Source organism: Magallana gigas, chromosome 6 (genome assembly GCF_963853765.1).
Source record: "Magallana gigas chromosome 6, xbMagGiga1.1, whole genome shotgun sequence".
Lineage (NCBI taxonomy): Eukaryota > Metazoa > Mollusca > Bivalvia > Ostreida > Ostreidae > Magallana > Magallana gigas.
Window position 1 is genome coordinate 52,422,865 of NC_088858.1, and position 14,107 is coordinate 52,436,971.

General features: G+C 33.0%; 1 protein-coding gene across 1 annotated transcript; it reads right to left on the minus strand.

The window, feature by feature from the left end:
* Positions 1 to 11,497: 11,497 nt before the first annotated feature.
* Positions 11,498 to 13,308, minus strand: LOC117688785 (antifreeze protein Maxi-like). The gene is made up of 2 exons (XM_066088433.1): positions 13,163 to 13,308; positions 11,498 to 12,583 (listed from the first exon to the last, which is right to left on the minus strand). The coding sequence occupies exon 2, from the start codon at positions 12,581 to 12,583 to the stop codon at positions 11,657 to 11,659; it is 927 nt and encodes a 308-aa protein (XP_065944505.1). The 5' UTR covers positions 13,163 to 13,308; the 3' UTR covers positions 11,498 to 11,656.
* Between the last annotated feature and the right edge of the window lie 799 nt (positions 13,309 to 14,107).

Sequence of the window (14,107 nt, forward strand, 5' to 3'; positions counted from 1 at the left end):
TAAGACATAGATTTAGGTTTTAGAGTACTGTTGTTATTGATAAGAAAACCAAAATAAAGCATCGCAAAATCAATGTTATCAGAATGTCATTTACATTTACAGACACATAATTATCTTACCCTAACACCCACATCCACCACACCTCGTTACAAACTTGGTAACAAATAAGATCAATGGATTGCTCAAAAGGATTCTGGTATACATTTTGTCGAATTGTTTCTTTCCTTACGGTTAGCAATAAAAATTATCATTATCAATAATTTGTACCATTGCGTTTTGATCTCATTTCCCAATAATAGTAGACAAATCAAGCGAAGGTATCAAACTTTATAACTTTTTAGTGGTGCAAATTTTTATTGAAACTATTTAGCGTCTAGATGTGAATGAAAAAGATATTTCATAATACTTACAGTATTGTAAATGTAATGCCATTTTTTCTGAAATGCTGGTGAAATTTCGTAAAATAAAGAAGTATGTGACCGGTCAATGGAGGATGCTCACTCCTCCTAGACAACTGATTCTACCTCTATCTATTTGGAAATCCGTGTTGCTCTGCTTTGAATTTGTATTTCGTTTTATGGGTTTTTGAGATGGTTCACGGTTTGGTATTGTCATTTTTTCATATAGTCTTAAGTACCAGTCCATATAAAAACCAGACAAACTTTAAAAAATGTGATACATGGTATATCATGAAATCAACTTTTACAGTGTAATTTGGATTGGACTTTATTAAAAAATGATATGTTTAATATTTCAAGGAATTTGCTTAAGTGGTTTAGTAAAGAGAGCATTTTAAAGTATGCTGACTTTTTTCTGCAATGCCTATTATTTCTATAGTATACATAGTAGCTTTGGGTTTAATTTTTTACAAAGACCAGATACATGCTAACAAGATATGTGTGTAATATATTCATTTAAATGATAAACTATCTATTTCATATTAAAATTCATTGGGCTATATTACTAAAAGATTTTTACAACTGTCTAAACAATAGGAGTTTAATCCTTAAGATTATCTCCTTTTGTGGAACTCTTCTGAATTAGAAACAAGATTCCGTCCATTAAAAATGGCAGACGACTGTCATCCAAATTATGCATTTAAAAACAAATGCAGTTTTTCTGCATTTTCGAACATCACATGCGGATTATCAGCGTTTTTCCCATCTGAAAGGGAATTTGTTCAAATTTCTGACTGTTCAAAAGATGTAAGGGGGCATCTTAGGTCTTTAAAACTTGGACAGGACAGCATTCCATCTGAGGGACATTTACTTCTGCTCAGAATTGGATTATTTTCACCTGTTCTGAATAATTTTAATACCGAGCGCAGCGAGAGGCGGGCGAAGCCCGCCTCGCGAAGCGAGGATTAATGGTAACACGTATATATAAGAAAATCAGTGAAAAATGAAAGTTGAATCAGGGGTACTAAGGCCTAAAAAAAATTCTTCCAGCCATGGGCGCCGCCATATTGGCAGCCATTTTGTTTTTTAAAAGTTAGTTCGATCATTGATTGACCGGCACTTATCGATGTTTATTGTCCCTAAATTCGATTAAAATGTTCCAGTGTTTCAAAAGAAGGTAATTTGAATTACAAGAAATAAAAGAGGACGCCAGATAAGTTTCAATAGTGCTTCAGTCAAGAAACACGACTAGATCTATGTATGTCTTATCAAATTATCAGATGGAAAATAAAAACATTAACATCAAGGAACTGATCTTTTGGGTACTGAATAAAGTATTCGATTTTATTACCGGGGTATTTATCTGAATAAAAGTGATAAACAATGAAAGAAGAAATTAAAAAAAAATCGGAATTACATAACTCTCTTCGGCTATTTCCGAAGACAAAACGTGTACGTTTTACGTCTGAAACATGACGTCATAATTAGACTGAGCACGCGACGTTTCGTTTAATTTTAGCTAATGATTTGAGTAGGCAACCAGACGAATCCTACTATGTGCGTTTCAAATAAATTTTATTCTACAAAAATCAAACTGTTAAATCTGCGCTCGGTCCAACGGTCACACCGTTTACATATTATATGCCCTAATCATCGTGCAAAACTCGGTGTAAAATGGAAAAGACACAGTGTGAAGTGTTCATATCCAGACCATTCTCACAATGGAAAGATGGAACGGCCAGTGACACCACAAATGTCTAGATTCATCCTTGAGCACAAAGGAGAGTTAGTGCCTGTTGGATCAGGTTAGTTTCAGGATAATTCACTCTCAATTTTAAAAAAAAAAGTGATGTTCTTTTAATATTACCAGGATCAAATCCCCCAGGGGGTCTATTTTTTTAAACTCTCAATTTTAAAAATTGTTTTCACTAAATTAAATGAAGGGCTTTCAAGATTAATTTGTGCAGATTGTGTTAAGATTAATTATAGATGTATAGTGTTATGTAAATATTGTTGTTATTTCAGAAAATGCTGTAATATGCTCTCAATATATATTTACATTGACTTATATCTTTTTAAATTTTTTTTTAACCTTAAATTTAATAAGCAAATCTTGCGATTAAATTAACTTCAAAGTCTTCTTTTACTGTCCAGGCATTTGTCGGAGATGTAGATTTGAATTGTACAAGGAGATGGAAAATTCGAACAAAATTGAGAATGAAGTAAGATATGAAAAGTTGACACAGTAATATAAGAGGAATGGATATATATATATATATATATATATATATGCAATTATTTCATTTATAGTTTGAATGTGGTTAAATTAGATTAAATTGCTTTGGATACATTAAGTTTTACATGTAGTTGTTAATTATTATATTTTACAGTTACCATCAAAGTGTACACATCCAGATGTATTGACACCAATAAAGATTGAGGACACTAAGGAAAGTAATGTAGATATGGTACACATTGATATTTTTATTTTAAAATCATCAATGATGATTTATTTTATCCTATATCACTGTATGTGTAATTTGGTTAAATCACTGACAATAAATAATATGCATATAAAGATAATCAGCTTTCCTTATTTTTGAATAAGTATTTCATTATTTTAATTAGAACCTGATTGATAAAATAATTGTGCATTTTAATTGAAAGTTTTATTTTTATACAGGAAGAAAAAAGATGAAATTTGGAAAACTGATGATCACCTGGAGATATTTTCTGATGAAGATTCAGTGGGTGTAAGTATCTGTGATGACTATACTTGAACTGATTACAACTTTGGTTGTGGTGTACTTATAAAGCATTGCAAAATCAACTCATCATTTAATTAACTTTTACTATCAAAACACTGATAATTTATTATATGAATAAAATGTATGACATAAATTACTTGTTTAATTTTTATCGGGCAATATTCACTTGACATGTACTAACAACATATTTATGATAAACCCTACCAGGTAAATGGATGTTAGTTTAAATCAAGTTAATATATATATATGCAACTGTTTAAAATTTGTTAACAATGTTGACTAAATTACACTTATTCAGTAAATAAGTTGTAGTAAAAATATAGCTCTAGTTATAGATTTTTGGTTGGAAAACTGATTTTCTTAATTTTGACAGCTTCTTGGTTCTCAACCATCATCACAATCCTCATCTTGGAGTGAAGAAAATAACAACACTCTAGATATTTTCAATAAGGCTGTAACTTTGCTTGGACATGGGAAGATGACGCCCACTTAAATTCAAAGTACATCAGAGGCTGGACAGCTTTAAGCCCTCCACTACAAGATTGCTTAAAAGAAAAGCCACAGAAGCAGTCAATTTAGTTCTTGAGAGTATGTTTTATTTCTTTTTTGTAACACAGTTAATTATATCATGCTCTATGAAGACTCTCTCTCTCTCCCCCTCCCTCTCTCTATCTCTCTCTCGTAGACTCTCTAATAGGACTATCTCTCTCTCTCTCTGAAATAGTAGTAGTATCTCTCTATCTTATGGTGACTTTAGATCTGTCTTTCTTTGTCTCTTTTTCTTTCTCTCAAAATTTTTATTCATTTATATATAAAATCCATACTAGTAGTAGTACATGTATATCTCTATCTTACAATGACCCGATATTTGTCTCTCTGTTTCTCTTTGTCTCTCGTATATTATATTTGTGCTCCATATTTACAGTTTTTTATTTATTTTAGGTATAGCTCCAGGACAGGGAAATGAATTGTTAAAGCTCATTCACGAGCCAGAGCAGCAGCAAGAAACAAGCTCTAGCAAACTTGATCAACTTGTTGTTAAACTGTACTGTGAAAGCACAGACAAGGCTGTTAAGAAACGACTGTTGTCCATGATTGCTTGCTCTCATACAAAAAAACAGCTTCAGCAGATCATTCCCTCAGTCACCATGCATGCTATAAATGAGGCAAGGAAACATGCTGTTGAACATTCTGAAGGTATAGTAATTCACTGTCATCACTTTATGACTTGCACATGTATTGAATGTGTGTGTTATATTCATGGCAATGTGTGCTTTAAGAACATTATAAGTGTAATTCATTATTAGCTAGAATAATGATAAATATTTCTAGATTTTTTAATTCCTTAATTTGATTGCTTCATTTTGTGCCCAAATAACTTTTGAGTAAAAACATGTTGAGAATTAGCTTTGTTAATTACATTTAATCCATTTATTACAGGTGCTGAGGTTCCTAAACAGAAACCAGTATTTCATAAGAAAATTGATCTCATGAAATTGGACCATGCACTGGATTTTATCTTCAATCCAGCATTTCATCAGGTATCTATTAATTGTTTTGTATGTATCATGCAGTTCTTTGCAATTATGTACCTCAATGTAATGATAAATCTGTATCAGGTCATGCAAATTAAGGTTTCACTCATGATTTCACTTTGTGTATGGCAGCTCTCTGTGTCTGCAAAAATAACCATGATTCTCTCTAACCAAAACCATTGGCAAAATGATTAATTAATATATTCATTTCAATTGAACTCCTTAAGTGCTATTCAATAAAATATGAAAATATAATTATAACATGTATTTCATGTATTTCATGTATTTCATGTATTTCAATTAAAATAATTCAGATCATGAACGATGATCAAATAAATGTACTATAAACCAAGTATTATATCCTTGTGTGATAAATATTCCTGAGTTCCAATGATTGCATAAAGTGGTATGTTACCATTTAAACAAGTTTAAACTTTTATTAATATATACTTATTAGAATACAGTTACCGGCCAAACATGCCTGTGAAAAAAATGTGACTACTTGTTTGCGGGGATTAAAGAGGTCATTCCCCCCCCCCCTCAAAAAAAATTTATTGGAATAATAATTGGTTTACAGTAATTAAACAATAAAACATGTGCAGTTGTATTTTTGCAATTTCATTTATGCATGAACTCATAATACTTTAAATTGTGTAATTAAATATTGATATTACATGTGTAGCAGAGCAAAAAAGTGCAAGACCTAACTAGTATATATAACTTATATTAAACAGGTTTCCTCTGTTGGTACTAAAGAGATGAGACTAGAGGATGGCAGCATTGTGTCCATTCCAGAGGTGGTCAGAACAGTCTGGCACTCAACTCTGATCAAACTCTATCTGGCATATTGTGAGGAGACAGAGTTTATTCCTCTGTCTAGGTCTACATTGTTCCATATTCTTCGAGTTTGTCCCGCTTCAAGGCGCACAAATCTGAAGGGTCTGGACAATATAACAGCAGATGGAGAGAGCTCATATGATGTGCTTCTATCAGTAGTTGCAGGTTTGTAAAGTTTATTTTTCATGAAAGACAATATGTGTATATTGATTAAATTGCTAAATTCTCCTCAGCTCCCTGTAGAATTTATACCATAGTTCTTTGATATTGACTTTTTACACTTACGGTATGTGATGGAAATGTCACCAATCAAGGGAATGCTAAATGCACATGTATCTGTAACAAATTCTCATAACCAAAAGTGTGTTTCAAACAGTAAAGACATTCATATCCTCTACTCTTACGGTGATTATCGGTAATATAATTACATTACAACATGTATTATGACTTCATTATGTACTGTATTGTAGATGTGGAAAAGTACATAACAGATGGATTATTGCTAATGGAACTGAAGGAATGCAAAGAATCCTTGGCATCCAGTAGAATTTATATTAAAACAGATTTTAGAATGCATTTGAAACAGGTATTTAATTGCAATGTATTAAAATAAATGTTTTATTGCTGTCATATTCAATATGACTGTTACACTTTATCAATGTAAAATTAAGTGGCAAGTTTAATTGGACTTTTTTAAATAAAATATAATATCAGATTTGATCCATTTTTGTTATTCATAATGGACTTGCTTTACTGAGGTAATTTAATTTAAATCAATTATTTTTTCTCTTTCAATGCAGACTGACCACTGCAGTGATCATTGCATTAACCATGCTCTAAGTGATCCGCTTGACATTAAGTTCCAGCAAGCATGTACTGACCACCAACATGATGTTGGTTGCGACCGCTGCCAATTACTTCCAAAAGCAGTTTTAAATTTGAAGGAAATCCTGATCAATCTCGCAGGTAATTTGCTATTAATGAATAATTCTTATCAATTTGATAAGATTTGAAAGTGAAACATGGCACTGAGTGTATACTAAAAATATTGAATTTTTTTCGATTGAGTTTGATTTTAAAATAATGATTTATTTGACAGATCTTTCCCCCAACACCAGAGAAGAATTGTTTATGGATATTGATGCAGCGGTAACAAAGGTTCTTCAATGGAAAAGCCACATAATTAGAACTATCAATCAGGATACTGCTAGGACACACACACTGAAAGATCTCCAGCCTGGTGATATTCTTATTATTATGGACTGGGCCATGAAATTCTTACCAATTACATTTAGAGAAAAACAGAGCGACTGGTATGGCCAGAAGGGCATAAATTGGCACGTGTCTGTGTGCATTTACAAGGATGAAAACTCAAATATAAAGGTGAGATTAGTAAGAACAATTTAATGTGGTAATTCTATGGCTATAGGATCTCTCATAATTTGTGATGGATTAAATGATATTGTTTGACAACAAGTTGTATTTTTACTTTCCAAGCAGCCTTGCCAATGGGTTAATAAGCATGCACACACAATCAGTTCAATCTGAATAAAAGTCATGTACAATGTACATTTGCAAATCAATATAAAATGACTTACAATGTAGTGATGCATTATGAAATCATGCATGCAGCATAAAAATACACATTGTTATATAAAGAATTTTAGGTCTACTTAATCTTTTAATGCATTACAAACTCATGTTAAGTTTTTTTGTTTTTTAGCATAGAACATTCGATCACATGTTGGATGGAGTGCGTCAAGACTGGTTAGCGATTGCCTGTCTTTTGGAAGACACACTTCATCATGTGAAACTGCAACTTCCCAGTACAACAAGGGCATTTATTCGGAGTGATAATGCCGGGTGCTACCATTGCGGCAATCCATTGGCTTGCCATACCAGGCATCAGTAAGCGCACTGGTAAATAATTTTTATTTATCCTCCAAGTCATATATTAAAAATATATATGCATTTGTAACCTAATAACTGACACAGCAAATGGATTAAGTATAGTAAATGCTTTGTAGATGAATTAATTTTATGAGTAAGACAGGCAGAGAGAGAGAGAGAGAGAGAGAGAGAGAGAGAGAGAGAGAGAGAGAGAGAGAGAGAGAGAGAGAGAGAGAGAGAGAGAGACCTTTATTGAAGCAAGGCATCATGCAGTCAAAAGTTTACTTTCTTTACCATGAATACTATATATATATATATATTTATATTTATATATATAATTCATTTCAGGAGTGTTCATAGACCGCTACGATTACAGTGAGGCCCAAAGTGGGAAGTCCTACTGTTATGCTAAAATAGCCCACATGAGAGGGAAGTTTAGCAAAGTTGTTGCATCAGGATATAAGATCCTTACAGCAGCCAACATGAAGTCTGCCATAGACCTTTATGAAGGAACAACTGGATGTCAAGCAGCACATGTTAAGCTTCAGGGATTTCCTCCTTCTACAGCTAAGTGCCCAATAAAGGGCGTAACCAAGATTTCAAATGTCAAGTTTGAACCAAAGCATCTAACAACTTGGAGGGCCTTCAATATTGGCATAGGCAAGCAGTTGCCTATTGAACATGAAAACAATGTAAGTGTAACAATGTATGTGCAGCACTAAGCACACAGATTGTTTTATTACAGTACACTGAAATGTTTATAATGACATCAAGCTTTAGAAGTCAAACCAGTTCAACTACTCTTACAGTTTTAATTAATGCAATTCAAACATTAAGGAAATCTTTCAAATACATGACTAACCACTGCATGTTTTAATTATAGGACCTGGCAGAATTAGAAATTATATCTGATTTTGTTTTGAAATCTGGATCAGTTGGGCACATTCAAAACCCCAAAGAGAGCAATGATGTTGTTGATTCTTCAGATGATCATGCTTTTAATTGTCCTGAAGCAGGATGTACCCAGATCTTCACAAGATACAGTGAGATGCAAAACCATTGCTTAATCGGCAATCACACTTACCAGCTCCAAGCAAGGTCATCTTATGATGATATAAAAATGAGATGGATGGATGCATGTTGTACACTATCAGAAGATACTCTGAAATACTCTAAAACCGGAGAAGGGGTCACTGAGCAAGTGTGTGTGCAGTCTGATATGGGTTGGGCTTTGAAAAAAGAGAGGAAAAGTGCTAGATTCTCAGATTACTTGAAATCATATCTTAGTGATATATTCTTGCAAGGAGAGAGTTGTTGAGCAAAGGTACATCCATCAGTTGTCGCTAAAAACATGAGAGTTGCTAAAAATGAAAATGGAGAAAAAAGATTCAGTGCAAACCAATATTTGGCTGTTGGTCAAATCTCATCTTTTTTTACAAGACTTTCTGCATTGAAAAAAACATCCTCCACAGATATCAGTGATGATGATTTGGATGCAGTTCTTTTGAACATTGCTAAGGCCGAAACAGCTGCAGAATTTCAGTAGGATGAACATAATTGACTGAGATAGAAACATTACTCATTTTGTGACAAGGACTGAAATTGTTTGATACATACATGTATATAACTTATGCAAAGTGTTTTTATTGTGACATTATCTGTAGATTTTAAAAGAAAGCTGGGTGGTTAACACATTACTCATCAGCTCTTAGTAACCTTTAATTTCTAGATATGACGTGCTAAGCTAAAGAAGATCATTAAATTTCAGCTGGTGAACGTCAGTATTTTTTTTATATCTTTATAAAGAGCTCTGCCCTTTAAGAATACCAGTGAATACTATCTTACAATGACCTCAACCATCCAGCCCTGTTAATTCATTCTTGTTTTATGATAACATGGTATCATTGTAATTGAATTGATGTACAAGATTGTGTGTAATGGGATGAGGGGTGAGCAAAACTCCATTTTTAACGAATAATCTACATGAACAGTCTCTTCAGATATTATGTACGATAATAAGTACAATTATTGTCTGATAATGATTGCATCGGTTGACCAATACACCACTGGGTAGTAATTTAAATACAATGGACATGTAAAATTAATACATAATTGATACTTTGACCAAAAACCATGCTGATATGTTGAACCCCATGTATTTTCATATGAATATCATCCTCATAGTTCCTACTTGCTGAAATTCTCCTGAAGAACAATTAAATATGGAAGCTCAATTTAATATGTTTTTCATATTTTCTTTAATAGGATTAAATAGCTCAATCACAGGTATAATAATATAATTAGATTCATGTCAAACAAAAAATGTACATAGGTTATTAAAAAAAATACAGTGCCTAATGGATTAGATAAGGTTTTCTCCTTAATTGCAAATTATTTCAAGAAATATATAAAAATGAACTGAAAATCTTGTAAGACAATTGCTCTGCATGATTTAGTGATCGATGTGTTCAAAATTTTAATATTTGGCTCATGATTGAAAGCGCCCAAATGTAAGGTATTGAACAGATATCACATTCTTACCATCACCTGCATATCAATTACCTATTGGTCTATTCAGGTGTGCTAAGTTAAACAAATTGTTCAAATGTCAAAAAACAGACAGTAAATGGTCTGACAAACCACTGGTAGTTAAAGAAAATGAAAAAAAGGGCAATTTAGCAAAATTCACATTTTCGCGATTCTATTATATCATGATATTAGAGGTATTGTGACATAGTATTGATACATTTCCCTAAGAAAATATTATGCATAGTTTAAAACAAATGACCTTGAACTTGCCTAAATGACCCTGGGTCAAGATGATGACACACATTCAGATCTTTTGCAATCTTTGACAAATTGTATGAAGTGAAAACTCCCCCAGTTTCTATTCACTGGGCACTAATAATGCACGTTTTCTTCAAGTGACCTTGAACTTATCTAAATGACCTTGAGTCAAGGTCTTGTCACACCTCGGCCCATCAACAGTTTTTGTGTGATATAGAAATTCCTAATCATCATGTTACTCCAAAAGAAATATATGGATCAGACACTTTTTATTTAAGTGACCTTGAACTTGTCCACATGACCTTGGGTCAAGGACACAACACAACCTTGTTTCCTACAAATATTATAATTGGTGGAAAAAAAATCTTTTCATAACATTTATCTGATTTATGCAATAAAACTTCTAAAATTTGTGTTCTTAAAGGGATTTGTTTGTATTTTCAGTATAAAAACAACCATTTTTTGTTGCCTAGCAACGGGCATATAAAAGAAAGAGCCCATGGAAATAAAAGTAGATATAATTATTTCATCTCCTATATATTCATTTTGAATATACCTACCATGCATATTTATCTGACTTTTTTTGCTTTACTAAATTAAAATTGACTAAAAACTGCTTAAAACGCTGATTAAGCAAAATTTGAAAATGACCTATCTTTTGAGGATCGGTAGAAATAAATTCCTTTATCTATTTAATCTATTTTGGTGATGATTATAGTATATAATATAATGTCTTTAAGATATCAGATTTTGTTTAATCAAATTGATTCTTAAAGATTAAATTTTAACATCTGAAATGGTGATAGTATACCAAAACCATAGAGCAAATTCAGCTCCGTTGCTAAGGGAACTATCTTTAACTGATTTCCATAGTAACGTTTCATGAATTTAATTTTTATTTTACATACACTATATTTGGACCATAAAAAACCAGTATGTGAAATATCATCATAATCTGAGAACCTTCATGTATCACCTTTTGTCTGAATTTAATATGGACTGGTACTTAATTATTCGTTATTTACCAGTATATGATCTGCATTTTTATGACTGGACTCTTAGGAGAGAAGGCAAATCGTTAATAAAGTAGAGCTGTATTTCATTCTACAATTCGGGTGTATATTAGTCTTTGTCAATTAATATATCAGTTTTAGAGCAATATATTTAAGGTTAAATTATTATAGTACTTTCTGTGAAAATCAATTTAATCATTTCCTGGTACTATTATTATTTACAACATTGTAGATACATGTAAGAGCAAGCTATTTAAGAAACGAAATCATATTTGTAAAATATATTTATTGAATGTAGATTACCAATAAATATAACAAAAATGATGATAAATACACATTTTCACCGACATAAGAGAAACATGCATATCACAGACCGAAAAAAAATATATCTCCAAACTTTTCACGAACGAATGAAATGTTAATTCATATTAATATTTCTTTCCTGGTACAAATCTTGAACCAATGACACCGGTTGATCCTCCAATAATTCCACCATTAAATCCATTGGCAGAAGCTGAAGCGGCGGCGGCAGCAGCTGCATTGTTAGAGGCAGCGACAGCAGCAGCAGCGGCGGCAGATCCAGAGTTTTGTCCGACAACATTGGGGTAGTAGGGAGATGGTTGAACAAATTGACCACCAATCTGACCAGCAAACTGGGAACCTCTAATTCCTAAATGAGATCCGAAGTTAGCACCAGATGCAGAGGCAGCAGCAGCAGCGACAGCATTTTGTCCAGCTGCAGCGGCGGCAGCTGCGGCGGCGTTTCTACCAGCAGCGGCGGCAGCAGCAGCGGCAGCATTTTGACCAGCAGCGGCGGAAGCAGCAGCGGCTGCACTTTGCTGACCAGCAGCGGCGGCGGCAGCAGCAGCAGCAGCGGAACTTCCCAGACCTGGAAATTGTTGAACAGCTTGGAATTGTACGGGTTGAACCTGATGAACGAATGGTCCGTAGTTAGAGCCAATTAAATGCTGTTCTGAGTGCCCTTGGAGTCCATTGAATGATGTCCTTTGTGCAGATGATGCAGCAGCAGCGGCAGCAGCAGCAGCAGCTGAGTTTCCTCCAAACAATCCAAATTCAGCATCAAATCCATTGTTAAAACCTGTTGAAGCTGCATTGGAGGCTGCAGCGGCGGCGGCAGCGGAGTTCAAGCCGCTTGCGGCAGCAGCAGCAGCAGCAGCAGAATTTCCACCGTTAAGCCCCAAGATGCTGCTTTCAAATCCGTTGTTGTTGATGCCGATGAAACCGCCATTAATTTTACGTCCTCCATATCCTTGAGATTTAGGATAGTAGTCAGTGTTGACTGGCAGAGCGATAGCGCCAGCAACGAGGCAAAGGAGGACAACAGCAGGGATCATCTGGAGGAATGAAGAGGATATACTTCTTAAAGCCTTAAAGCAATTTTCATCATTTGTACATCAAATGTGTGATTACAGTGTAATTATTTTATTGAAGAGCTGCGAGACGAGATATTTATTACTAACCAATTTCAAATTTTTTTGACCAAACAGTTATCAACAATAAACCAAAGTTTTTTTATTTAGATAGATGGTTTTGAAATTTTTGGCATTATAAAATGAAGTGATTTATTTGAAATAAAGCTTATATTTATTTAAATCAAAAAGTATTTATATTAGAAAGAAAAGTTTAATTTTTCAAATTGGTGATTTTTTAACAAGCACAAGTTTGTAGTAAACTTTAAAATAATTGATTTGATCAATAATCGACGTGTTTTTTTGTTTTTTTTTTAAAAGTACTTTATTTTCAAAAAGAAAAATAATTTATGCTGTACCAAAATGTAAATTCTTAATATAAATCATGTACATGTACTATTTTTGTTTAGTAATGTGATTTTCATACTTTATCATTAGACGATTTTAAAGATATTATAAGTGTTTTTTGATTATACGATGAATTAAAATTATCACTGTTCTTACCTTGAAGTGTCTTTTGGTGAACGAACCTGGACGATTAGTGACAATTACTACACTTTGCAGCCTATATATACACACCAGATCGTTGACGTAATCAGGAAAGAATATGCATGAGGTTTTACTGATAAAAGCTAAACTGAATGTGATTGGCTACCTAAAATAAGAAGAAATTTGCAATTGACTTGGATGGTACAATTTTCACGGTAAAACGCTGATTACATAATTGTTAGTTTAGATCTTTACCATGGGAGATTTTTGATGATTCATGTTTTCTTTACATAGGCATGCTTTGTCTTTCAGTCAGGGTATTTCCTCATGCAAAAAGTTATGCTACTTGAATTCATTATAAAAAATATTTTGTTAGAGTATGGTCGGTTATTATCAATTAGTATGATGATGTTTAACTAAATAATACGTTTAAGGAATCCACTTTTGCGTATGTGATGTAGTTGGTTTAAAAACGCAAAAGTTCGTAACTTTTTAATTCTTAGAAATATTTCGTCGTGTTATATCTCTTTTGGTTAATTTACCACAGTCTTTTCCCCTAAAATTTTGTTTTATATTATTGAACAATTTCCTAACTCAACTTTACTGTTAACTTGAACTGGAATATGTTTTGCTTTCTTTATCTTTTTTCTCTCTTTCTCTCTCATTTTAATGTTGTCATTTATTGGTTTGCTTTAATAAATGTTCATTGACTAAATAAGCTAGAATATTACGCATGTATTATTGCGAAATATATACTATTGAAATTTCTTTAAACCGACAGGCTTCCGGGCCGGACAAAAGGGCCGGTTTATAGGGGGTGCTGGTTTACTGAGGTTAAGTTAGAATTAACCATTGTCAAGGAAATTATGTCTCTGTTTGAACCATTTATCTAAACTCAATACATGTATAAATATACAGGTATAATTCTTTTTGTAACTTATAGACAATAATAAAATTTGA